The sequence below is a fragment of the Manacus candei genome, unplaced genomic scaffold, assembly GCF_025592945.1.
Source record: "Manacus candei isolate 608988 ecotype Guabito, Panama unplaced genomic scaffold, ASM2559294v1 h1tg000028l, whole genome shotgun sequence".
NCBI lineage: Eukaryota > Metazoa > Chordata > Aves > Passeriformes > Pipridae > Manacus > Manacus candei.
The window spans coordinates 26,977,678-27,004,704 of record NW_026138076.1 but is presented as its reverse complement, the minus strand read 5'-3'; the positions used below and the strand labels follow the sequence as shown (position 1 = coordinate 27,004,704).

The window sequence follows — 27,027 nt, the reverse complement described above, 5'->3', positions numbered from 1 at the left end:
CTTTCACACGTCTTCGTTAGCACGGATGTGGGGGAAGCCTATGCCTGGACCTGTTCCAGCTCTCCGAGACAGTGACATGGAAGGTGGACTGCCTTCACTGGGCTGGGCGTCAGCAGGTGCTGTAGTACAGGGCTGTCTCAGAACTAGAAATAACCTTCTCATGCCATCCTGAGGGGCTGCAGTAGTGCACCTTACAAGAACCTGCTATGATTGCTGGTTCTGATTTAGGGAGAAAAATGGTTCACTTCATTCTCTCAACACAGCCTTGTTAAATGAAAGGTGATTTGCGGCGTGGTGTAGGAAATGCTGAAGAGTGCAAACCAGATGTTGAAGATGATAAGGGACCCTTGCAGAAACATCAGAAAATGCTGTACCCTTCCCACCACTCTCCTCAGGCCTGTGATATGGTGGAACTTATTGCTCTGGTATTTGCTGTGCTCATATGAGAAAGGTGGCATCTCAGTGGTGTTCCTGCAGCTGCTTACAAGCAGGCTGGCTCATTCTGCCTCTAGCTCATCTTGTGATGGCACACCAATGGTGCAGGAAGGGGTGAATGGTACATGCAAGGGAATGGAAAATTATCTCATTGCTGCCCTGTTACCAAACCAATGTGGGAAGCCCTTGCTCCTCCTCAACTCTCCCCTGTGCTTTTCAACCACACAACTCACAGTTTGTGGCATAAATGGTTTGTGGAGCTCAGTGGCAGTTTCGTATTGATCCGCTCTTTCCAACCTGCAAGTTGATCAGTCCCTCTGTGGACAAGCAAGCAGCTGTTAACCAGAGGAGATGCCAGCCCTACTTCTGTCGGTAGAAGCCTCTGTTTAATCACAGCTCCTGTTCCTCCTTTGGTTACCTATTATTTCAGTTAGGTACCTTCCACTCCCTCCTGTCTGTTAAGGACATGAGGCATGTACCATGTGTGCCTTTGGGCTCCCACTGTTAACACTGTGTTCAGTTCATGCATTTACCAAATGACTCTGAGTACCAAGTTTCAGTTTTTCCCATCTGCATGTCTTTGGCACATACTGCACTTTCCAGGGCTTCAAGAAATCAGACCATAGGTACCTTCTGCTTACTCATGACTCAGCTGTCCAATTTTCCCACACAGTCACTGGTGAGCACAGATGCGGCTGAGTGTCTTCTCCTGACACTTTGCTATCACTTTCACCACTGCTACATCACAAGCACAACTAGTCCCCCTCTCTCCTGGCTTGCAGGGTTTTCCTATGCTTTCAGTTATAGCCTTTAAGATCATGGCTAGGTGTGGCTTGGCCTGAGCCCCCTGTGGCTTACAGGGTGGGATGCTCCTGATAGCAAGCAGAAACCTGGGGTACAAAGACCTGATGGAAATGCCCATGGGTGGATGTGATGTTTTCACTCTAGGCCTTCCTGGAGACCAGCTTGTAACCAGGGAGGAACTAGGAAAGTGATCACGGAAGTATTCCATGCTATTCTTTTAAGTAACTTGAGGTATAAATAAAGCCAGCAGGAGGGACTTTGCTCTCTTCCTTTCCGGCGAGGTTCGAGAACGGCGGGTCCCTGTCTCGGTCTGGCTTATCTGGAGCTGAGGCCTGCAGTGACTGCTGTTATCTGCCACATGTGAGGGGAGAGTGCTGGGCGGTGTCTAGCCATCCTGCTTGTTCAAAGGGAAGTGGTGAGATTTTGCTAATTTACCTTCAGTTGGCTGGTTGACTTGTTTGGTCTTTATCCCTTTTTGTCCTTTTCCCTTCTCCCTCCCCCTCTTCCCTTTTTGGGGAGCTGTTTGGGATTTCTGGAGTTGTGGCGTATAGTATTCTCATTGTATATATCTGTCTCATATGTAAAATATATATATATATTTTTGCTATAGCTTTGGCTGCTTAAGTCGGTTTTTCTTCTCTTCCCTCTCTGGGAAGCAGGTCCTTGTTGTCGAGTTTTGGGGACTTGGCGGGAAGCCAGCTCGAAACTTGCACAGTGGACATCCTGTAGGGGCTGAGCTCACAGTGACACAAGCTTTTCCTGTCTATAAGTATTTCTACCTTCTGAGTGAGATTCACAGGCAAGATTATGAGTTTCTCTTGCAATAGCTGAGCTTCATGACCCAGTTTGATACCCTACAGCAATGTGCAACTTTTGGAAACCCTCAACTCACAAAATCATTGAGAGGTATCTGTGCATTTTAGAGATGGCCTGCACATTCACTGGCTGGTGGAGGATTTGTTTGTTGTTGTTTTTCTTAAGAAAGGAATCTTTTTGTTCATTGAAAGGTTTTTAATAATTTATCAGTTTAAGGACTGATAAATTATAATCAGGCAATTAGTTGAGGACCAAATAATGGCTTATGCAAATGCTTCAAAATCCTCAAGTGAAATATAAAGGATTTGTTAACTCTTTTTTATTCATTTCCTTAGTAAAATGTAAGTCTGGGAACATCGTCCAGAACACTTATATGACTGAAGCTCAGTAAGCTGCAGGTTTGGTTTTGGTTGCACAACCTCATGTGCTGTTCCCAAGACAGAGAAACCTGAAATCTAATTAAGACAGTATTATTCTTTCTGAAGAGCTGATTTGAGGGATGAGCTGAAGGCTCTACAGAGCCTTCATTCTGTCCCTTCTCCTGCTTCCTCTTGTCAAAGTAGCCCTTTGTCAGTTGACCAGCCCCATCAGTGAACCTGTTAAGAAGTTCAGCTGTCTTGACCAAAGCCTCACTGATATTTCACATAGAAAGAGTTTGTTAGAGACGTCCTCAAGAAACTGATATTGAGCTCTATAAATAGAAAACAGATGGCTCCAGTTTCAAGTGGTTAACTGCTTTTTAACTAGTACAGTAACTAATGTTCTCATATACCTAGAAAAATATTACAGTTTTATCTTTGCAAAGATCAAAAGAACAACTTTGAAGGACTTGCCAGGCGCATACAGCCATGTGTTTTAATAGATGACAGATGTAATGTATCCTTACAGTAATGGAACTGACTTGCTGATTTCAAATTTCCCCCTGTATTCCTGCAGTGAATAATGCCTAATGACTGCTCTGGTTGTGGTTTTTTTTTAATTTTATTACTACTACTGTGGACCTAGTGTTGCCTCAAACATAATGCAGATATTAAGAGAAGTCTGCAAGTCTCTAAGAGAGAGTCTGGTAAGGAAGTATTTCATGAGAGGAAAGAGTAGGAAGTCTCTGGAGCTGTCCAGGTCTCCTCAAATGTCTATGTCAGTGTCCACCACTGTTTAGATCAGTCTGCTTACTCATGAGTGTCTGTTTTAATTTCCAAAAAAATACAGGGAGAAGACAAACCATAGCATGCCTGACAGAGATTTGCACAAGCGGGCTCTGCGCTACAATGTGGTCTCTCAGACAGGTTGTATTTATGATGTCTGAGATGACTGAGCCCACGGGAACCACAATGCTGCCTAGCAGCAGGTGGAAATGTTGTGTGCCAGCTAGTGCACACTCCAAAAACTAGCCTCAGTTGTACAATTTATTCCGAAAACTGTTTTCCAGTTGTACAATTTATTCTCACAAACTGGAATAAACCTTTCAAAGTCCACACTGTTTTAGAGTTACAGTCGAGTTAAGGCTTACTCCTATGCAAGTTGCTGACTTTGCTGAGTTTGCCTGCACAACAGCTGCTTCTGCTTTCCACAAGCACTAAACACTGGTTTACAGTCTGTATCTCTTCACTGCCTTGCTGCTCTGCTCTGTAAGTCAAATCCAATGCTAATGGAGGGGAATGCTGCTGTGTGTGCCATGACTCTTGGCCCCTTTTATCTTACTGAAACTTGGCTTCCCAGGATATGGGCTTCTATTTTGTTTCCTGGTTTGTGTGTTACGTGAATGGTTGTTTTTAGGAAGTCTAACCTTTTACTTAACTTTATTGAAAAGCATATTTTTGGCAGTGGAGAGGGAAATGTAAGCACAGTTAGGAAATCTCTGGATCCAGTAATGATACCCTTCCTCTGCATTCCCCACCAAAACAGGCTAGAGCTGAGTTTCTAGGAGCCCTGTGTATGAAGCTGAATGACAATGTCACTACCAAAAATTGTGCAAAAAATCTGTGGCAGGGATATTTTCCTTGAATTTCATCTTACCCATTAGACCTTAATGTATCTCCCACAACAAAGAGAGAAGGAAAGAATGTCAGCTTTCTTTTTGTAGGTAGATGTATGGTATGGTAGACATCAGCGACATCAGCAACAGCAGTGGCATTCATAATGTGCTTTAAGAAGAATTAGACAACACAGTCCTATGCAGTCACAACCAAGACAGAGACTTGGGCAAAATTTGGGATCCTGCTGCCCCTTCAGACATGTGAGTGTTTAGCATTTAATTTTTGGGTGTTCTGTATACAACTGACACTGATATCTGGATGCCCTAGGGTTTGGATACCACAATTCCTGTTGGACCTCTATGTCTGCTTCTGAGTATGCTCAGGATGTCTCAGCACAGCTGATACCAACTATCTCTGACAGTGTCCTGTGGTTAAACTCTTGTTCATATCTTCTCTGCCCACCTTTTCTACACAGCTTAATCCATTTCCTAATCACCTGGCTCCTGCAGAAAGCTTGTCCAGAAGCAGCATCTCATTTTGGTTTCTATCTCAGCTGTAGGAGCATTTACAGAGATTTAGGAAGCCCTTGGGTTAAAAAAAAAAATCCCCTCTGCTATGAAAATGGAGCAGTCATGGTGTATCTGCCTCAAAATTCTGTATGTGTCCTGCTTATTGTAGGAAAAGGAGCAATGGCAACAGCTTGTCTTGGCGATTTCCCTCTGTCACAGCCCTCTTGGACAGAAGGTTACGGCTCTCTGGAGCCAGGCAAAGCCAGTGTCTCTGTACGGAGGAGCAGACTCATTGTGCCGCCCACCGAATGTGCAGAGCAGATTAGATGCATGTGACTGTAGGGATCCAGCTCTCAGCTGCTTTCCCACTGGTGAGGATGGGGATCTAGGTGATCTTGTTGCCTCTCATCTGCCCCATTTTCTGACTTTCTGCTCTGGAGGAGAGGAAATAGAACAAGGAGGGTGCAAACCCTGCTGCAGACAGATGACCCTGAAGCTTTGGCTATCTGATTTCCCCTTTAAAATGCACTAAGGGTTCATCTAATTGCAGAGTAAATACACCACTAAAGGCACAGCTTTATCTACAAAGTTGTTTTCTTGCACACCAGAAGTTATAGGGAAAAGCAAGTGTGGGAGGGGAAGGAAAACCTCTGACTGAACTCTGGAGTGGGAAGTGCAAGACTTTAAGGACAAAACAGGACAGAGACAGCTCTGAGGCATGGTAGTGAGCCTCTCATTTCCCCATGCCTTCAGGGCAGCTGGGCTAGGCCTTTTGCTCCACCTTCGAATTCCAAAGGATTGTGCAACCATTGGTTGCACCAGGCCAGCAACTTCCCCATCCCTGCCTTCCCTGCTGGAGGTGTCCTTCACTTCTGACAGGTTCCCAGGGAGGTTTTACTCTTCTTTAGATGGCAAGAATCTGATCTGACTAACGCTGTCCTTCGGAAGACAAAGGAAGATCTAATAGTCATTGCCCATTTCTTTATTTATTTTGGGTATTTCCTGGTTTCAGTGTTGAACAATATTTACCAAAGACGAGCAGCCAAAGTAAACCACAGGAATGAAAAATTGCAAATGAAAGAGCCAGCCGCACGGCACAGTTGATCCCTTGCCTCCGAGTGCTTCAGTCCTTTCGGATTAGGTGCTCATTTGGTGTTCTCCTGCAGGTAGGCTTATAAGGAATCACCTTGGGACAAACATGCCTCTATAGGCAGCCACCAGCAGAAAGCTGAGGCAGGTCTGGAAAGACTCTCTAACAAGAGGAGGGATTAATGTGCCTGCTTGTTAACTTTGGCAGTGTGTGTAGTCGTTGTGCCAGCAGTTAGGGAGAGCAATTGGAGAAGGATTATTTTATGACTGGTGGCGTTCCTGGGGGATGGGGGGGACCATGGGGCTGGGGGCCTTCCTACAAGGAGTAAAAAGCAGAGCAGAGCACAAAGCGATGCCTTCATGGACGGCAGGCTGTTTAGACACAAGGAGCCAAAACAGATGGAAATGTTCCCTGGCTCCTTAATCCAGTTGCAGACCTGACTCACCCAGACTGAGTTACTGGTATCAATGTTGTCCTGTTACTTGGTGAGAAGTTATGAGCTCACAGGTTTCTTGTCCAGCAAACCAGCTTGTCGGCTCCTTGCTGAGTTCCCCCCTGAAAAGGAAAGGGCTGCCCAGCCTGGATACAGGATTTCTCCACCTGCAGAAACAGAGAACAAGCCAAACTCATTCACAGGCTGTGTTTCATCATGACAAATGTGAGAAATACTTATTTTACAGAAAAGTTTAGACCTCTGAACAGTAGGGGAGGAGAGTCCGGCCAGCCTTCACTTCATCCATCCCTTCTCCCATTACTCATTGCATTTTTGTTAGTGACTCTTGAAAGACTCTATTCAGCTGGAAGGCTTTGCAAATATCAGAGAGGACACCATCAGATGGAAGCATGGAGACACCGGAGAGATGACCAAGAAAGATTCCTCTCAACAGCGGATTATGCATCTCAGTATGCTTTGCTTGGGCTTTTGGTGCTGGATGTTAGCTGGGAACAAAGAGTTCAAGGATTCAAACACAGAGAAATAAAGTACTCTGAAGGCTGATTTTAATGGAAATTTGTTGAAACTATTAATCATGGAACATACAGGAAATTAATGTCAAATGATGTCATAAAAATAGCACATGAAAGAAGTGCAAACGTAACATAATTTCTATAAATAGAAAAGAATATTTATGCTGACACTTGTGTAAGTTATAAGATGAAAACAAACCAGGTGGCCAGTCTGTTGGGTAAAAGTTCTTAAACACTGGATAATAAGACCCAAAGAAACAAAGATCTTCTTGTGTTCACAGGTGCAAACTTCATGGTGTTAAGTGTTGAAGGAATATGGCCTGAACTGATCAAAGGTAAGAGGGTGCATCTAATCTGTTGCTCTTTCTCATAGTAGAGCAGATGTAAGGTAGACAAATTCTATTACCCTATGGTTATCTCTGAACCAACTTATTCTTGTCCTGTAGTTGCAGCTATGGAGATGGAAGTTGGTTATTTTTACTGTTTTTTTACTTATATTTTCTTTGATTCCTCTTCCTTTGACAACTTTTCTGTCCAAAAGCTATGAACTGCAGAGCAAATTACTTGAAAGCATGAGTTACCATGCATCCTACACTTATTAGAGATCTACAAAAGTCTTTTTAGTATTACTACAACCCTCTGTTTGAATCTTCATGTAAGTTTCTTGCTTGGTCTCAAGTGAAGAGCAGGATTTTTTTGGTTTTTCTGTTGCCCTGCACTTGTAATTATCTATTGCACCAGGGGTTTAGTCTCTGCTGGAGTTCCTAAGTCCTGCTAAAAGGCTTACAACATCAGCAGTGTTTCTGGCCCATCACTGTTGAAGTAATGGGAGATTTCTAGAAAAGGACTGTTCCCTCTCAAGTCCGTGCCTTGCTGCCCAGCCTGTGGTCTCTTTCCTCAATCGTACACCATGACCAGCCAGAAACCGCTGGGTTGAAACAAAACCTGAAGAAAGCAAAGCAAAGCATTTCCCATCACAGCTGTTGTCTGAATCCACCCCTGTGGGTCAGCGTGGGACAGCATGCTCAGCTGTGATGGGGTTTGCCACAGCCATCTCCTGGCCATCCCGGCCATACCTGCATTGCCGCAGCACAGCCATGCTCTTCGTGGCACATCCAGGTAACTCACTTGGGATGTTAGAGAGGAATTAAACTCAGAGTTGAAAATAGTAGAAAACACCTTGGTTTTGAGGTTGATCCCTTGGTATGGTGTGTTTCTTTCTGTAGGTACTGTGCTAAAGACAAAAAGCCGTCTTGCAGCCCAGGCACAAATTACATGGCCTTTTCTGAATCTGTCATTACTAAGCTGGTACTGTTATACTCAAGAAAACCTACAGAAGAGCAAGGAATGCAATCTGAGGATAATTTAGGAGGAATGATTAAAATAGCTGAGTGTGTGCTTGTAAATCAGCTTGGAATGTCTGTTTCCAATCATGTTCAAATTCAGAAAGTTAGAGAATGGTCAGATATTGGAAATATCTTATTATTTGAAGATGGTTTAGTGGCCTACCAGGGACCACATGCGCTTTTCAAATACTTACTGACATCTTTTTATACTTAGGCTTTTCATTTTTAGTAAAAATTATGTTTTCATGGGTGTTTACAACTCTGTTATAGTCAAAGTTTGTTTAAAAAATTATACAATTGCAAAAGAAGACAATAGAAATAATCTCTGCAGGAAACTCACAAAACATGTAATTTTTCCAGTGGAAAAAATCTAAGAAATAGTGCATTAGATTTTTTTCCTTTTTAAAAAAATATGGGGCCTTGATAGGCTATAAATCCAGAAGAGTACCTACACTGAAGAAAGACCTTCTGAGATCTTGAATAACTGGGAAAAAAAAGATTTAAAATTTACTTGTTTTCTTTTTCTGAAATCCACTATCATGTCTGAAATATTTCATGACATCAGATACAGAGGGAGGCAGTAGCTGAATGCAAAGCCTAAACTACCTGTGCAAAATACATCCTGAGATTGTCTTTTCTGGAATGAATACAAAATCTTGATATTTTAATGGTACATGATAATGATCTGCTTCATTTCCTGCTCAGATTCTTGCCCAACTGTTAAACACAATTTTTTTTTATATATAACAAGCAGTTAAATATATATCTCTGCATCCCAGCAAAGTGTTTTCCACCTCTGTACAGGAAACAAACTCTCTGCAATGACTTGGTCCCATTCCCAGCAATGTTTCCCTTCCCTTAAAAAAAAAAAAAAAAAAAAAAAAAAAACCACAACACCAAAAACAGTGGAAAATGAAAGCAATTTTCCCAGCATATTAGCGCTAGATAGGCATAAACAAGAAACTTATCCATGCATTCCTCTGAATGAGGCCAGACAAGGTTTGCTGAACCTTTCCCACCCTGAAATGCACTGAAATGACACATGCATGTCCCTTTGCCCAGCCTCCTTTGAAGGAGCTTTTACTTGGAGCTGAGTGAAACTTTTTTCCTCCCGATGGGAAATTCCAGTGCCAGGATGCTAAACCCTAACTTCCTCACAACGGCCTGCCAGTGATGGCTTGCACCCGATGGGCCATGACAGGGTATTTTCTCTCCTGGTGAGCTGAAATGAAGCGGAAGCTGTCCAAACAGCGAGCGTAAGACAATCCATTCCTCTCTCTTCATGACCCCCTCCCCCTGTAGCCTGTGCCTTGTAAAGTACTTGAGGACTCCAGCCCTGGGGTACCTACAGCAGCCCCGATGGCCGGGGATGCACTGGGGGGACAGCGCTGTCTCAGCATAGGCAGGTTTGGTGCCTGCTGGCAGCCCAGAGCCATAGTGTTTTCTGCGGCTCTGCCCAGAAACCTGCAAAATCTTTGTTTGGAAATAGGAATGGCACCTCTTTTTTTTTTTTTTTTAAACTGGAAATGTGGTTTAGGTTTCCTAATACTTCTCTGGGCAGCCCATAACAGATGGGCTGTTGTATAGTCTGGGATACAGCAAAGCAAACTAATCAACACGAAAGAGTGAGATAGATGTAGCGCAAATTAAAAAAAGTCCTTTAAAATACTCTGTGAGTGGTACTTGGGAAAGCTACATAGAGGTATTTCCTGAAAATCTCTAAAAAAAATCTTAAGAACTAGCTTTGTGCATTGATAATGTTGAACCAATTAACAGCATGAAAATTGCAGAAAATATTTTAGAAGAAAATATGATTTCCAGATTATGCCTGTTTTTAGGGGATGAATCCCCAGCGGCAGCAAGCTGGGTGCCTATCTGCCCAAGTAGATTTGGGTTGCCCTCTGACATCCCAGTACTGTAACATGTATGTTTCAGGTTTCTGAGTCCCACGGCTTGATTAGGCTTTCTCTGGAGTGCCTGTGGAAATCCAGGACTGTGAATATGGGAAGTATAAGGGCTGGTGCAGCCAAGGTGGTCTGTAAGAAAAGCTGAGGTCAAGGCTACTCTGAGCAGCGTGGGTCTTGGGTACCTGCCTCCACATGTGGTTCCCATCCCTATATCTTCTCTGGGAGCTGGATCCCTTCCAAAGGGATGCAGGAAGCTATGGGTGGTGCTCAGAGGAAGTTATACTCAACCAGATATGTTTTCAGACAGACCTCTCCAACATATGCACTGAGGAAGATGGTCAGTTGTTGGCATTGGCTTTGTATCTTACCTTACACTCTGCAGCATGCCAGGGAGCCCCATAACAGACACTGGTGCCATTGATCCCAGTGTGTGTCCAGCGTTTGTGTGTGGCTGAGCTACTCATGAACATGTTTGACTGGCGTCCAGCCCCATGACAGCTGGGAGAGTGAGCTGCAATAGTTGTGAGGCCTGTTCTGTGTGAATTGTCTCAGAGTTCTCATTTTGGAGTAACAAATCTGTGCAGCGATGATAACGGGATTTTGTGTGTTTGTCATAGTGGTCTGCAGAATAGGGGGTCAATACCTGTTTTTTTTTTTTTACTTTGTAGTAATGGAAAATATGTATTTACTGTGTATTAATGTAAAATCATAATGTTCCCGTCAGAAATAAATTTTTTCACTCCACCTAATCTGCATCGTCCAGCTTTGCCTTGCATGTAGGCTGCTTTCTGTTGATGCAGTTTTCTTGAGAGTCAAGAAATCATCAGGAATACTTTGGCAGAAATGACGTATTTTCTCTTGTTGAGTCATGCTGAGACAACTATTCTAGACAAATGAAACTTTCCATATTATTAGAATAAGCTTTGATGTCTTAACCTGCAAACTTCCCTGCTAGCTGCACTTTGGTTAAGGCAGAAAATCAGTTTTTCTGACTGGATATGATAAAAAGGATATGATAAAAATAAAAGGATATGATAAAAATAAATCAACAACTGTTTCCTTGGCAGAGGCAGTCCTGTAGGTTGGCTGTTGAATGACTAACCAGTTACACAGAATTATCTTGCTCTGCTACAACTGCATTGCCTAGAAGAAAGGATTGCCCAGAAGAAAAACAAATGAAATCAGCTCCTTTGAATTTAAACTTTCAGTCTGAAGATATAACCAGGAGACTGAGCAGCTGGCAGGGTAGGCCTGATATGGAATATGACAAAGCTAAAATAGTTTATTTTTCATTATCATGTTCCTTTTTATTTTAGTTTGAAAAGGAATACCCGAAGCCCTGTAAGTCATATTAAAGCACAGGCACCACCAGTGCATGTCAAGGCTCTGCTTCCAGGACTGTGAAAGGACGCCAAGCCATTCTGCTTTCAATTACATGGATATTATACCTCCTGCTCCAAAGACTGGAGTCACAGATTTGACTTTTGGCTTTTCCTTGGCATCCATTTCTGGTGAGGATTAGGGTAAAAGAACCCCAGGTTCAGTCTGCCTGGCACTGCTGCAGCCAAGCTGACACGCTGACACATCCTGGTTACCAGGGGTAAGTATCAGGAATCAGTTTTGTGCTGCTCACAAAGATCTGGAATGCACCTCTGCTCATATCACAGACTGGTCAATGGATTAGTGCACTGCTTCCCTTTTCTACTGCTTCTGCTTTCTCTTTGAGGTGGGGTGTTGCCTGAGTTGGGGCCCTTCTGCACTGCTCACTTGTTCTTCCTCAGCAGAAAAGCAACAAGCAGCTCTGAGTGTGGATACTGGCACTGAGGAGGAAATAGAGGAAGAGAAAGGACAGGCTGCAGGATCCTCTCATGTGAGACTGGGGAGGTGATTCTTAAAGGGTACAAGATGCCCACGTACTGCAGAAGATGGAGCAGTCTGTACCTCTAGCTGGCAGAGGGGAGAGGGCTGCAGAAATCTAGCAACTGGAGTCCCGTCGTAAAGTCATGCTTCCTGAGTAAAAAAACATATGCATAAAGAGGAGGTAGTGGGGATATAACAGTGAAATAATCCTTCTAACTCTGATGGTAGACTGACTGAGGACTAGTGTTGCCACTTGGTTTGTGGTTTTTGATCAACAAGTCCATCCCTATGTGGTTTGGTCCCATATATACACACACACAGACAAATATATATATATTTGTTTCTATATTTATTTTGGTCAACACTCATTTAATATAGCCCTTCCTCACTGGTTGCTGCCCTCTCTCACAGCAGCAGTTTACTAGTGGAAAAGGGTTGTGGCAAAGCAGCAGTTTGCTGATGGAGAAGGGTTGTGACAAGAGCCTGTCCCTCTGCCAGCAGAGCCAATGCAGGGACCTGTCACTGAGCAGTGGGAAGCAGGGATGCTGAACAGTTTGTAGCTGGGGATGAGGGAAGAGCTGGCTGAGAGAAACATCTGCTGCTTTTTCTGCTGTTGGATAAATAGAAACATTTAGAGAAAGATTCAAAAATGACGACCACATCTCTATCTTAGCCCTATCTACCTGATGGCAAAGGCTTGTGTGGTGTCTCTGCTTGGAAAACGTGCAGTTACAAAAGCTCAGGCTTGTTGCAGATCTGTGCACTTCTGTTGGGAAAAAGTAATGTAGTTGAAGGCATGTGATTTTTTTTAAAAGAGGAAGGTTAATCATAGCTTAAACTTGGTGGAGGAGAGAAAGCACCCACAAGGTACAACTTTGTTCAATGCTGAACATGCAGTTATTCTGGAGAAAAAGCAGATGAAGGGTATTCTTACTTTAAAAGACAACAGCTTTCTCTTACTTCGGACTCTTTGATTTCAAAAGAAGTTTTTTTGAGTCATGCTGCAGTTCAATGTGGAAACTGATGTTCTGGGAGGCAGGTGATTTGTACCTTGCCTCTTTGTGGGGGGCAGCTTTGTGGAGGGCATTTCTGGCCACCTTGAGCATTCTCGGACCCTCCTGACTATGAATAACATGATAAATCCTGATAAATTGACCTGGAATGAGAGAGAGAGAGAGAGAGAGAGAGAGAGAGACAGAGACAGAAGTTGTGCTGCTTTTAGACTTTTTTTCCTACTAAGGGAAACAAGCAGAAGGCCTACGCAAATTTCTTGGCTTTTTAAGCAGCTTCATGAAATTAACTGCTTGGTTTGTGAGTTGTGACATGGTCACATCCATCTTCTCTTTCTGAGAGAAACCTAGCCTAGTGTACAGCCATGATGAGAGCTGGCTAAGCCTGGATGTTAGGAGAAAGTTGTTACTTCTGAAAAAACAGGCAGTTACCTCAAGTCTCCCCGAATGTGTGATGACGAAGCTGTAACAAATAGAAGAGAGTGCCCATTTCACATTCAGTGATGTACATGGCCTCATTGATGGTCTCCTTCTCCAAAGCTCTTCACAAATTGAACTAAAATTATTTAACTTTATTAAGGAGTTGCAATTTTGATGACAAAAATATATAGTCTAATTGAACCCTGAATTAACACGGTGAAAACTGAAAGTCTTCCCTGTTGAAGAACAAGAACCATTTCAGCTGAGAGGTGCTAGAGGGAAGAGGTAGCTTTGGGGAAGTTGATGACATCCCTTTACGTAACGACCATTTCCCTTCTTGGCTGTGCCTCATAGCTGCTTTGCCTCTGTTTTACAGTGTTGTTATGCTTATCAGCTATCCTCTTTTTTTTTTGAAAAGCAACGAGTTCATAACCTAATGTGCAATGCTTATGTCAGTGCAGGACTGAAGGTTGCTAGGCACACTTGGGCTCTCCATGGGCTGTTGAGCACAGAGGTGCTGCTGTGGGCCCTCTGACATATGGCAGGAATCAGTCTGTCTGTCTGTCTGCTCTCAGGCAGGTACTTCTTGGTGCAAGAGGGCAGCAGACTGTGACAATTTCTGACACAGGAAACAAAGTGGAAACGGCAGTAGGAATGTTTGGTGTTTGAATTTAATTGATTTCCCTTTCAGAGCTGGTAGGAAGAATCCCTCCCCCTTTATGTAAACAGCATGCTTGGCTATTTTACCAATTCTATGTTTCTGTTCAAACCTCCTCTCTCAAAATTGCTTTTAATGTTTGCAGAGGGATGCTTTCTTCAAATTGTATCTTGTGTTTCAGACAGAATATCATTCCCATTCTTACACATTTTCTATTTGTTGACAACATATGACTGCAGTGTCTTAGGAAATTAAATATGCTCAGTGTTTCTCTAGTACTCTCCCTGGCTAAACATTTTGACTCCAACACTTATAGCACTATAATATATGTGTCACTCTATATATTGATAATATTTTACAGAACTTACACAATAATAACTTTGTTATGCTGAGATGTTCTGTTGCCCAGCACAGTAAACAACGTCCCAGTGCCTACCAAACAACAAGTATTGAAACTAGAGATATGGAGAGCATGCAGTTCTGCCTAGGAACTATTTCTGCCCTTAGTACTGGAGGAAGTGATTATGAAAGAATGACTTGTGCAAAATGATTGAATCAGCCTTTCCAGCAATAGGAGTTGACTGACAAAAGGAGAGAGACTGACACTGAATTTCAGCTTGCAAAGCTGAATTTCATCTTGCGAAGAAGAGAAAGCAACCACAGCCTGTGCTCATTTTTGTGTCCCCAGTCAGCCGCAGCAATAGAATTGGTTGAAATGGGAGTTTGAAGGGCACACCTTCAAGGGCATGCCAGGCAATCCTGAACTCTTCAGAAGCCCTGATTTCCTTAGAGGAGCCTCCTCTAAAGAGAAGCCGTGCAAACTGGTATGCTTCACTGACTGAATAGTTAAAGGACGCTGGGAAACTGTGAACATAAAGTTTTGTTTGAGAACAGGCTGAAATATTTTGTCACTTCAGGACTGTTGCCTCATCTGACCTGCCGAACATTTCCACCTTTGCATTTACAGGGATGAGGTGACCATTCAGATGCCAGAGTGCATGATCAGCATATGAGGAGAATAAAGTACAGCACGCGGTACACAAGGTAAGTACTTAACCTCTGCTTATTCGGGGCTTCTGGATACTGTTGGTCTGTAGTCCTGGAGCTGTTTACAGTTAAAATTTGTGAGCGTCACAATGGTGACCTGTTCTTTGGTCCCTTTGGCATGAAACACAGCCTTTCTTTACTTTAAAATCAGTCTTTTTCTAATTACATCCAGTGTTTATAGGGTGACGGTGACATCCAATTCCCATCCATTAATGGTGTTGTTTTACAGAAAAGAGTGATAGACTTGTTTCATTGCATATCAGCTTGTTCTGCCTTTCCAGCAAAGAATGTAAATTGCTTGCACAGTGTACAAAAGGGTGTGGCAGTAGTCTATGCAGCTCTGCTTTTAGAAGCACTGAGGCTGGTGAGACTCTGTGCCGGGAACACCCAGATCCCTTCCAGGAGACTTTGTGGTGTTGGAAGCCATAGCCCAGTCAAAGGGCTGGAAAGGGGAACATGCTGTCTTCAGGCTTCTGCCTGCCAGGTAGCGATTCAAAATGGGCAGGTTGACGCTGTAAAGACTGTGAGCATTTGGAACCACAGAATCACAGAATCACTTTGATTTAAAAAGACCCTTAAGATCATTGAGTCCAACCATTAAGCAAACACTGCCAAGTCCACCAGTAAACCATGTTTGTAAACACCACGTCTACATGTCTTTAAAATACCTCTGGGACGATGACTCCACCACTTCCCTGTGCCAGTGCTCCACACTTTCTGTGAAGAAATATTTTCTAATATCCAATTAGATTATCCAATTGTCACTTCCCCTGGTGCAACTTGAGGTCATTTCCTCTTGTCCTATGACTTATTACCTGGAAGAAGAGGGAGACCCCCCACCTGACTACTGCCTCCTTTCAGGTAGTTGCAGAGAGTAATAAGGTCCCCTCTGAGCCTCCTGTTCTCCAGGCTAAACAGCCCCAGTTCCCTCAACTGGTCCTCAAAAAACTTACTTTTAGCAGCCTCATTGCCCTTCTCTGGAAATGCTCCAGTACCTCAATGTCTTTCTTGAAGTGAGGGGCTTAACAGGATTCAAGATGCAGCTTCACCGGTGCTGAGTATAGGGGAACAATAATTGCCTTGGTCCTGCTGGCCACACTATTTCTGATACAGGCCAGGATGCCACTGGCCTTCTTGTTCACCTGGGCACACTGCTGGCTCATGTTCAGATGGCTGTCAACCAGCATCTCTGGATCCTTTTCTGCTGGACACCTTTCCAGCCACTCTTAATTAATCTGAGGTTACTAATAAAGTTGCACAGGATTTCAATAGTTTTCTGTTACTGTTCAACACTAAAATTTGACATTACTTTCTCTCCTTTCTGTTTCCTACAGCAAAATGTCCAAACAAAAAAAAAACAAATCAGGAACTACACACAGCTGGCAAGTGTGGGCCATCTACATGCTCTTAGCTGCAAACCTCTCCGAACAGCAAGCGCTGAAGCAGGCTTGTCCTTCATGCAGTGATGCTCAGCTTTGCAACTGCTTTTCCATGGGCTTGGACTTCATTCCCCCAGGGCTCACCGCCAAAATCACAATGTTAAACCTGGCCCACAACAGGATAAAGCACATCCGATCCCAGGACCTGCAGCAGGCTGTGAACCTGAGAGCCCTGCTGCTGCAAGCCAACAAAATCAGCTCCATAGATGAAGACTCGTTTCAGTCCCTGGCAAAACTGGAGCTCTTGGACTTATCAAATAACAGCTTGGCTCACTTGTCCCCTGTGTGGTTTGGGCACCTTTTCTCACTCCAGCACCTCCACCTTCAAGGCAATTTCTACAGAGACCTGGGAGAAAGCTCTCCCTTTTCTGGTCTGAGGAACCTGAGCTCTCTCCGCCTGGGCAACCCACGGTTCTCTGTGATAAGGCAAGGGAACTTTGAGGGCATTGAGCTTCTCAACAAGTTGTGGATTGATGGTGGTAATCTCAGTCAGTATGAGCAGGGAAGTTTGAAATTGATTAAGAAGATAAATCACATGGTCATAAACCTAAGAAATAGTGATGTATTCTCAGAAATTGTTAGGGACCTTCTGCACTCTGTGACTTGGCTAGAAGTGAGAGAAATCAAATTAGCAGTTGAAATAAAAAGCTTGGTACAGAACTCTACACGTCCTTTTAGGATGCAAAAACTTACGTGTAAAGATGCTTTCTTCACAGACCAGTCTATTAGCCGATTATTGGTATTATTGAAGGAAATCACCTCTTTACGAGAGTTAGAGGCAATAGATTGTGCGCTTGACGGGAGGGGTGTATGGAACACTAAAGAAATTGCAAGCACTGGGCAAAGTTTTGTTGAAACAATATCAGTAATAAATATAATGATTCAGAGTTTTCATCTGTTTGTTGACCTAGAAGGTATGGAGTCACAAGTAAACAAACTGAAAAGACTCACTGTTGCAAGCTCTAAAGTTTTCATGGTACCATGCAAGCTTGCAAGAAATTTTTCATCACTTACGTATCTAGACTTCAATGATAATTTGCTTGTAAATAATCGTTTAGATGAGACAATCTGTAAAGATGCCTGGCCTTCACTGCAAACTCTAAATCTAAGTCAAAACTCTCTAAAATCTCTGAAATGGACTGCAAAATATGTATCTCGTCTACCCAAACTGAATAATCTTGACATTAGCCAAAATAATTTTGGTGAGATTCCAGATGCATGCGAATGGCCAAAAACCCTGAAATATTTAAACCTCTCCAGCACTCAAATTCCTGAAGTAACGACCTGCATTCCCCCAACGCTGGAAGTTTTGGATGTTAGTGCTAACAATCTGAAGGAGTTTGGACTGCAGCTCCCATTTCTGAAAGAGCTGTACCTCACAAAAAACCAGCTGAAGACCCTGCCTGGTGCTGCACCCATTCCAAACTTAGTGGTCATGTCAGTCAGGAGAAACAAGCTCAACAGTTTCTCCAAGGAAGAGTTTGAGTCCTTCAAGAGAATGGAGCTGCTGGATGCCAGCGACAACAACTTCATCTGCTCCTGTGAATTCCTCTCCTTCATCCACCACCAGGCTGGGATATCCCAGGTGCTGGTGGGGTGGCCAGACAAGTACGTCTGCGACTCTCCGCTGGCGGTGAGAGGGGCCCAGGTTGGAGCTGTACACCTGTCCCTGATGGAGTGCCACAGGTCCCTCATGGTGTCATTGATCTGCATCCTGGTGTTCCTGGTCATCCTCATCCTTGTAGCTGTTGGCTACAAGTACCACGCGGTCTGGTACCTGAGGATGACCTGGGCGTGGCTCCAAGCCAAGCGGAAGCCCAAGCGAGCCCCGCCAAAGGACATCTGCTATGACGCTTTTGTCTCCTACAGTGAGAACGACTCCGACTGGGTGGAAAACATAATGGTGCGGGAGCTGGAGCAGGCCTGCCCTCCCTTTCGCCTCTGCCTCCATAAGCGGGACTTTGTGCCTGGGAAGTGGATAGTGGACAACATCATTGACTCCATTGAGAAGAGCCACAAAACGCTCTTTGTGCTGTCCGAGCACTTTGTGCAGAGCGAGTGGTGCAAATACGAGCTGGACTTCTCACATTTCCGCCTCTTTGATGAGAACAACGATGCGGTGATTCTTGTCCTCCTGGAGCCCATCCAGAGCAAAACCATTCCCAAGAGGTTCTGCAAGCTGCGGAAGATCATGAACACAAAGACCTACCTGGAGTGGCCTCTTGAAGAAGAGCAGCAGCAGATGTTTTGGGCAAACCTGAAAAGAGCCTTGAAGTCGTAGAAGAACTCAGCAGCTCCCATTTCAACGTATGTCTGCAAAAGGCTCTATGTCAGTGTTTCTTCTTGCTAAGAATTTTTTTTTCTTATTTTTCTCTCAAAATACAGCTGGCTTTGTTGTGTGCAGAAATAATTGTCATGTTACTCACTGAAAAAGGACCACTTTTTGCTTTCCAGTAATCTGATTCTCTGGTCTTTCAAAATCTCTGCCAATAACTATAACATTTGGAAGCTATATTGGACTATATATACTTTTCTGAATACATTTAGCTGAGTGTAGGGTATTTCTGTACTTTTTTCTGCTCTTACCACTATTCCCAACTCGTCTCTAACAATGCCACTGCAATTTACAATTTAAATTAAACGCCAAGGACTTCAATCAATACTCTCCTGTGTCCATCCCTTCCTGTGAATGCTTGTTTGTCCCTTTGCAGTCACCACCATTTTCCCTTCTACCTACCCCCAGAGATAGCTGAAGCCTTCTATTTGTGGAATATGAGCCTGTGTTTCTAATGTGTGGGCTAGATGGTGTTGCAGACTGTCTCGTTTCTTGGTTTTGCTCTTCTACTTCGCAGAGCACATTTATGTAATCACTAGGCCATGAACCCCTTACTGCTCTACTTAACTTCCTTTCTAGAGGTTGAAGAAAATCACACTGACAAGAGGTAGTTCCTCTCTCTACTTCAGTATGAGACATCTCCTAGATCTACTGTATTTCTCTTCACCAATTACAGAGGGAGTCCAGACAAGCAGGTAGATACAAATGTTTATATTAAGATAGCTGGTCACACTCTGAGTGCCTGGATTTCTTGTGTTTTAGACGTTCTTATGGGAACCTGAAATTGTCTCTGAGGGGATTAAGTTAGGTGTGGTTTCTCTACCTTGGCACTTCCATGTTCCCCTTTGCTTGTATTGCTGGAGTTTAAGTACAGGAGAGTCTAGATGAATTTTGGTTAAACTTTGGATATGCAATTATTTTGTGGTGATAAACCAAAGCATTGGCAGACGGGCTGAGTGAGTATTTGAAAAATAGCAAAATTTGCTTATACAGACATGTCTGTTAGTATACTTGTTCATATGCATATATATGTGTATGTGCTTATACATGTGTATATATTCACACTCCTGTGTGTATCTGTACATATATCTACACATGAGGTGGTAGTTTCTGTGGGTGTAGACTGCAAGCACCACTTTCAGTTCTACTTTCCTGTTATAATATTGTCTCTAGGGGCAGCCTAAAATCTGCTACAAAGGGGTTTTTTGCTCACTGTCTTGAAGAAAAATAGCTCAGTAGCTAATCAAGGCTGTACTCCGGGTAGGTGGTGAGTGAATCATCTGAGAGCAAACAATGAGTATTGATTAAACATATTAGGATACTGTGTACCTAGAGGTAAGAAGGGAAATAAGTCTTGCCGGTCATTACAAAGAGAGTCAGAGAGATGTAGGAGAAGCCTTAGTTTTCATATGGTACACTCGTACTATAGACCCAGGCTTTTTTGGGTTGGCACATTTTAAAAGGAGTGATAGTGTTCCTGCTTTTATGCCAATCAGATCACCTAGGTGGGAATTCCCCTGCTCACATTATCAAGGTTTAAAGGTGAAGTGGAAATGAAACAGCAGCATAATAGGAAGCTGGGTAAAGAATGATCAACAAGAGAGAGATGAAACACAACATGGGTTAACTGGCATGCAGGCACCAGAGCTGGAGCTGGCATCTCTGGGGATCTTTTCAGCAGAGAGGTGAGTTTTCAGGTAGGTGAAAGCTGGAGATGCAGGGAAAGACAGTGGAGCTGCAATGCCAGAGCAAGAAGCAAGGAGAGAGCACTGGGAAGAGGCTATCTCTGCATGGGGGTTTGACGGTGCTCAGAGCTGCTGAGAACGAGTGTGGGGTCGGGAGGGATTTCTGTCGCCAGCAGAAGTGGAACAGGGAGGTGCAGTCACAGGCAGCTGGCAGCTATGCATGGCAGGCAGGCAACAAAGAAGACTTGCCAGGAGAGCTGGGACATGCTGATGGGAGCAGTGTCCTTTGGGAAAGGGGAGAGAGGAGAGCAGCAAATGAAAAAGACAAATTGGGTCAGACTGTGTCATTTCTGCTCAATTTCCTTGTGGGAGGGTGCCTTGTTTGTACTTTGTCCTGTTTGTATGTTGTCCCACTTGTGTATTGATACCAGCTGCCCAAGGAAGGCTGGGTGTGAAGGTGGGCTGCCTTGGTTTCAGGAATTCAACCAGGAAAGAGCTCATTGAACAATGGCCTCAGGACTTCAACTACCTCCTCACCTAACTCGGACCTGTTGCACATTCTCTGTGTAGGAGACAAGAAGAGGCATTTCCGTGTATGCACACATGTAACCCACACACAACCACGTGGAGAGCAGCAACTTCCCCCAGTCTGCTTGTAGTTTGACTCCTTCACCAACTGGTGACTATCCCACTGCAGAGTCCATAGCACTGCTCAAATTTACCACATTTACCTGGATAGTGCTCCCCAAGCTAGAATCAATTTGTGCATTATTTGCACTTACATTAACCTTTTGCATTTGATAGCATTTATAGAACCTCATTCTGTTGTCAGTCATGGTTTTGTTTAAGAATATGCACGTATTTCCTCAAATATGTCTACTGACATGGCCCAGCAAAGACAGTCCTGAGCATGTCTAATGGCTTGGACCCTTTCTCCATAACCCAGAAATGTTTTGAATGTCTGGTTCATCACAGCATCTTATGGTATAATGGCATCTGTGCAAGTTTCTGTATTTTTAGTTGCATTTTAATTTCTCTGTGGCTTTTTAGTTACCAGCACAAGGGGAAAAAGTGATTCCTTGTTAGGGCAATGATATGTCTGAGTGGGTGTGGAAATGCCTGAATTGATCCTGTAAGTCAGGGTCTTAAGCAGAATCATTAGAGATGAATGGGAAGGGAAAGAGACTGACTGAAAACTGAATGAGGGTGGGAATGGGATTTCTCTGAGTGTCTGCTCAGATAACAGATGAGCAAAAAACTGGAAAAGAAGCTCACAGAAGCGACAATAAAGAAAAGCATCCTGAACTTTCAGGCTGGTGAGGTGAAGAGCCATTAGGCTCAGCTGGTATTTCCTGTGCAGTACCTTCCCAGTTTCCTTCTGTGCTGCAATTTACCACCTATAAATAACCTATTTATAGATAGCTTTTGATTGATCAGGTCAGCTGTTTGTTTCTTTTTCTAACAGTAAGCATTTTGATGGCAACAATAAATATACCACTTGAATTTGTTACTGATGAAACTCATGTTACCTATAGCTTTGCTCCTGTAGCCTACAGCACTGTGTTATCCAGTTAGGCTTGTGAGACCGAAAAAAGCCCTCTAAAAGAGCCTCAGATGGACAGCAGATGAGTAACTACAGATTACTATTCTCTATGTGGGATTCACAAGGAAAATTATCTAGGTATCTAAACTATGGTACTCCATTTTAAGTCAATGGGGCCAATTCTCTTAGACTCATCACATTTTAATCTGGGTGTCTAAGACGTGATAAGAATTGCCCCTAAAAGATGTTATTTCTCTCCGTTGACTTTGGATGACATGGTGGATGACTAGCTCAGCTGTGGGCATCTAAAGACAGAAGACAACTGTGTCCTTCAAGATTCAAAGCTCTATATCAGAGAGAGACAGAGATAAAAGGCAAATAACAGAAGAGCTCAAAATATTTATAGTCCTCCAGGTGAGAAGAGATGGAATGATTGAAAAAATTATCCACAACTTTTCCTCCCCTCTCCATATGCTCAAACCATCTCAGTCAACTCTGCTACTTTTGAATAATCTTAAGCAACTATGGCTAAAAATAATGCAACTGGAAGGGCAGGACTTATCTGTATGAACTTGTATGTGTGGGTCAGCTACTGTAAAACAAATCAGAATATTAAATCAAAGTACAGGAGATCTTCTGCACAGAGTCTCAGTGGGATGACAAATGGAGAAAGTAGTTCTCAGTGAGCCAGTCTAACCTGATTAACCCAATATGTAGCTCATGATTTTGTGAACCTGTTCATTGGCCTCTTTGGGGTTGGTTCATTCTTTTCAACCTTGGTAAGATACCTACTGAGGTAGGGGGGGTTGTGACACACAGGGGAAAGTTATATTTTAAAAATGTTCTTTGATCCTTGTCAAAAAAGGTTATAATTCAATATGTAATAAGGGTTTTAAAGGGAAAAGAGCTCTCTCAGGCTTCAAAAATTGTTTTTCCAACTCCTCAGAAGGATAGAAGAGCTAAAGTCACCTTGTTGGGAGTAAGGACAGGGTGGATATTGCAGCAAGTTCTGTAACAAAAAAAAGCCATGCCAAATCAGTACTATAAAAGGCACAACTGTGAGAGGAAAGAGAAGTGACACAGGATCCACATCTGTGTACCTTTTCTTGAATCATTTCAGTCCAGAAGATCAGGAATAGTCTGTGGGGCTGGAAAAAGCTATCTAGTTCAGACAGCTGATCTGATCTGATCTGAAGGAGGCTCCAAAGGCCCCAGCTCTTCCTTGTGGCTTGGCCTGATCTTCTCTCTGCCACAGATGTCCAAAAGAGGAAAAGGCATTGGCAGAGAAGAAGGATGTGGCAGTAAAAGGAAGAGCTAAGAGTCAGTAGGCAACAATGGTCAGTTTTACAAGCTCAGGTTTTATTAGCAAGTACTGGACTGATGGCAACATGATAAAGATGGCCTATGCAGTTATCCAGGCGAGTATTTTTTCCCTGCTCCTAGCACATCCGCAGGTAGAGAAAGGCAGATAAAATGAGGAATGGACTGAAACAAAGGCATTCCTCTTCTCCTCGTTGTCAGAATTGACATTAGACATGATATCAAATGTGAATGATGCTATGTACTGTAAGATGCTGACTCTTCTTGATGTAACCAGGATTTGAAATACACACAGGAGACTCCCTGTAGTAAAAATGAATACACAAAATAATATTCACAGACTCAGAAAAAACAGACCTGAGGTGGGACAGAGCAGAGAGGTATGAAGACTCCGTACTAAAGAGGAAGAGGATGAGAGTAGTTGTGCTGATACAGATCTTTAGCTGAATCTGCAAAAAATTTGTGGAGCTGTTAATTTACTTGATAGTCTTCATGCCAAATTTAGAAATCACAGGGGGAAAACAAAGGACAAAATCAATATACATAGCTTTTAACTAATAATTTTGAAATATTTGTGAATAGTATGTCTTTTTTAATGGATCCATTTCATCTCTGAGTTGTGTTAAAAACAAATATATTTACAGTGTTTTGACAGAACAGTGAAAGTTATATTTTTAGATATAACCAAAATGTACCTTGTTCAAATCCATCTTATATTTGCTCTGACTATATTTTTTATTTTAGGTGAAATAATGACTAAACACAGCTGGCAAGTGTGGGCCATCTACATGCTCTTAGCTGCAAACCTCTCCGAACAGCAAGCGCTGAAGCAGGCTTGTCCTTCATGCAGTGATGCTCAGCTTTGCAACTGCTCTTCCATGGGCTTGGACTTCATTCCCCCAGGGCTCACCGCCAAAATCACAATGTTAAACCTGGCCCACAACAGGATAAAGCACATCCGATCCCAGGACCTGCAGCAGGCTGTGAACCTGAGAGCCCTGCTGCTGCAAGCCAACAAAATCAGCTCCATAGATGAAGACTCGTTTCAGTCCCTGGCAAAACTGGAGCTCTTGGACTTATCAAATAACAGCTTGGCTCACTTGTCCCCTGTGTGGTTTGGGCACCTTTTCTCACTCCAGCACCTCCACCTTCAAGGCAATTTCTACAGAGACCTGGGAGAAAGCTCTCCCTTTTCTGGTCTGAGGAACCTGAGCTCTCTCCGCCTGGGCAACCCACGGTTCTCTGTGATAAGGCAAGGGAACTTTGAGGGCATTGAGCTTCTCAACAAGTTGTGGATTGATGGTGGTAATCTCAGTCAGTATGAGCAGGGAAGTTTGAAATTGATTAAGAAGATAAATCACATGGTCATAAACCTAAGAAATATTAATATATTCTCAGAAATTGTTAGGGACCTTCTGCATTCTGTGACTTGGCTAGAAGTGAGAAGAATAGCATTCAGTACCTCTGCTGAAATGCAACTATTGAGAGTCATGACTTCTTCTTTTGCAAAGAAAATTTCTTTTAAACAGACCTTATTAACAGATGCTACTGTGCCTGAGATAGTCAGCATTTTAGAAGACATGCCTAAATTAGTGGAGGTGGAGCTAATAGACTGCAGACTCTTGGGAACTGGACAATGGGAAATGCAGATTCAAGCAAACCAATCACAGACCATTAGAGTTCTCACAATACAGAAATTATCTATAGAAGAATTTTACTTGTTTACAGATCTTCGGACTGTGCAAGATCTACTGTTTCTTTTTACCAGAGTCACAGTTCGAAACACCAAAGTATTTTTGGTCCCATGCAGAATTTCCCAACATCTTCGGTCATTAGAGTACCTTGACCTTAGTGCTAATTTGCTTGGAGACCAGAGTTTAGAGCATTCAGCCTGTCAGGGTGGTTGGCCATTACTACAAACTCTAAATTTAAGTCAGAATTCACTGGGTGACTTAGAAATGACAGGTAGAAGTTTGTCTCATCTAAGAAACCTAATTGTTTTAGACATTAGCCAAAATAATTTTGGTGAGATTCCAGATGCATGCGAATGGCCAAAAAACCTGAAATATTTAAACCTCTCCAGCACACAAATTCCTGAAGTAACGACCTGCATTCCCCCAACGCTGGAAGTTTTGGATGTTAGTGCTAACAACCTGAAGGAGTTTGGACTGCAGCTCCCATTTCTGAAAGAGCTGTACCTCACAAAAAACCAGCTGAAGACCCTGCCTGGTGCTGCACCCATTCCAAACTTAGTGGTCATGTCAGTCAGGAGAAACAAGCTCAACAGTTTCTCCAAGGAAGAGTTTGAGTCCTTCAAGAGAATGGAGCTGCTGGATGCCAGCGACAACAACTTCATCTGCTCCTGTGAATTCCTCTCCTTCATCCACCACCAGGCTGGGATATCCCAGGTGCTGGTGGGGTGGCCAGACAAGTACGTCTGCGACTCTCCGCTGGCGGTGAGAGGGGCCCAGGTTGGAGCTGTACACCTGTCCCTGATGGAGTGCCACAGGTCCCTCATGGTGTCATTGATCTGCATCCTGGTGTTCCTGGTCATCCTCATCCTTGTAGCTGTTGGCTACAAGTACCACGCGGTCTGGTACCTGAGGATGACCTGGGCGTGGCTCCAAGCCAAGCGGAAGCCCAAGCGAGCCCCGCCAAAGGACATCTGCTATGACGCTTTTGTCTCCTACAGTGAGAACGACTCCGACTGGGTGGAAAACATAATGGTGCGGGAGCTGGAGCAGGCCTGCCCTCCCTTTCGCCTCTGCCTCCATAAGCGGGACTTTGTGCCTGGGAAGTGGATAGTGGACAACATCATTGACTCCATTGAGAAGAGCCACAAAACGCTCTTTGTGCTGTCCGAGCACTTTGTGCAGAGCGAGTGGTGCAAATACGAGCTGGACTTCTCACATTTCCGCCTCTTTGATGAGAACAACGATGCGGTGATTCTTGTCCTCCTGGAGCCCATCCAGAGCAAAACCATTCCCAAGAGGTTCTGCAAGCTGCGGAAGATCATGAACACAAAGACCTACCTGGAGTGGCCTCTTGAAGAAGAGCAGCAGCAGATGTTTTGGTTTAATTTGAAAATAGCTCTAAAATCCTAGACAGATTGAATATATTGTAAATATACTCTGGAATTTCTTCCCTTGCCCTTTTGTCCCGTCAATTATCTGCATCTCAAGAACAGAGAGCTGAGCTACTGCAAATTCTAACACTTGCTGTGAGATTATTTTGTTTTTGTAGCCATGGTTCTGAATTGTTTTACTGGTTTGGGCTGGAATAGAGTTAATTTTCTTCATAGTTCCTTCTTTGGTGCTGTGGTTTGTATTTGTCACCAAAACAGCCTTCGTAGCACAGGGGCATTTTAGTTATTGCTCAACAGTGCTTGCGCAGAATCAAAGTCTTTTCTGTTTCTCACTCCGTCTTGCCAGCAAGTAGGATGGGGGTGCATCATAATTTGGGAGGGGATGCAGCTGGGACAGCTGATCCCAGGTGACCAAAGGGATGTCCCATACTATAATGTCTTACCCTGTGACTTCAGGCTCAGCAATAGAAGTTGTGGGAAAGAAAGAGTAAGGGAGGATATGGGGAGTAATTGTGTTTGCCTTCCCAAGTAACTGTTCTGTGGGATGTAGTCCAGCTTTCATGGCAATGGCTAAACGTTTCCCTGCTGATTGGAAGTAATGAATTAATTCCTTCTTCTACTTTGCTTGTGAGAACAGCTTTTGCTTTACCTACTGAACTGTGTTCATCTCAATCCATGAGTTTTCTCACTTTCACCCTTCAGAGTTTCTTCCCTGTTCCACTGTGGGGAGAATGAATGAGTTGGCTGTGTGGTGCTGAGCTGCCTTCTGAGGTTAA

General features: G+C 43.5%; 2 protein-coding genes across 10 annotated transcripts in view; both read left to right on the top strand.

Moving 5' to 3' along the window:
- The window catches only part of LOC127472383 (toll-like receptor 2 type-1), a 21,424-nt gene extending 2,684 nt beyond the window's left edge, over positions 1-18,740 (top strand). The window contains exons 1-5 of one of the 6 annotated variants that reach the window (XM_051790526.1): positions 5,220-5,706; positions 6,878-6,931; positions 11,166-11,449; positions 14,765-14,841; positions 16,179-18,740. In XM_051790526.1, coding sequence (XP_051646486.1) covers positions 14,807-14,841; positions 16,179-18,564 — 2,421 coding nt within the window. In that variant the 5' untranslated portion in view covers positions 5,220-5,706; positions 6,878-6,931; positions 11,166-11,449; positions 14,765-14,806 and the 3' untranslated portion in view covers positions 18,565-18,740. Of the gene's footprint in view, positions 1-5,219; positions 5,707-6,852; positions 6,932-11,165; positions 11,450-13,323; positions 14,622-14,714; positions 14,842-16,178 lie in introns of those variants that run through there. The other 5 variants (XM_051790524.1, XM_051790529.1, XM_051790527.1 and 2 more) reach the window with 5 other exon arrangements.
- TLR2 (toll like receptor 2) lies at positions 18,505-27,027 on the top strand. 4 transcript variants are annotated; one of them, XM_051790531.1, is made up of 3 exons: positions 18,574-18,590; positions 19,198-19,313; positions 23,911-27,027. In XM_051790531.1, exon 3 carries the CDS (start codon positions 23,919-23,921, stop codon positions 26,268-26,270), a length of 2,352 nt encoding a protein of 783 aa, XP_051646491.1. In that variant the 5' UTR covers positions 18,574-18,590; positions 19,198-19,313; positions 23,911-23,918; the 3' UTR covers positions 26,271-27,027. The 4 variants fall into 4 exon arrangements, with proteins under 4 accessions (XP_051646492.1, XP_051646491.1, XP_051646494.1 ...); XM_051790532.1 differs by lacking the exon at positions 19,198-19,313 and having other exon boundaries at positions 18,505-18,590; XM_051790534.1 differs by lacking the exons at positions 18,574-18,590; positions 19,198-19,313 and adding an exon at positions 20,090-20,303.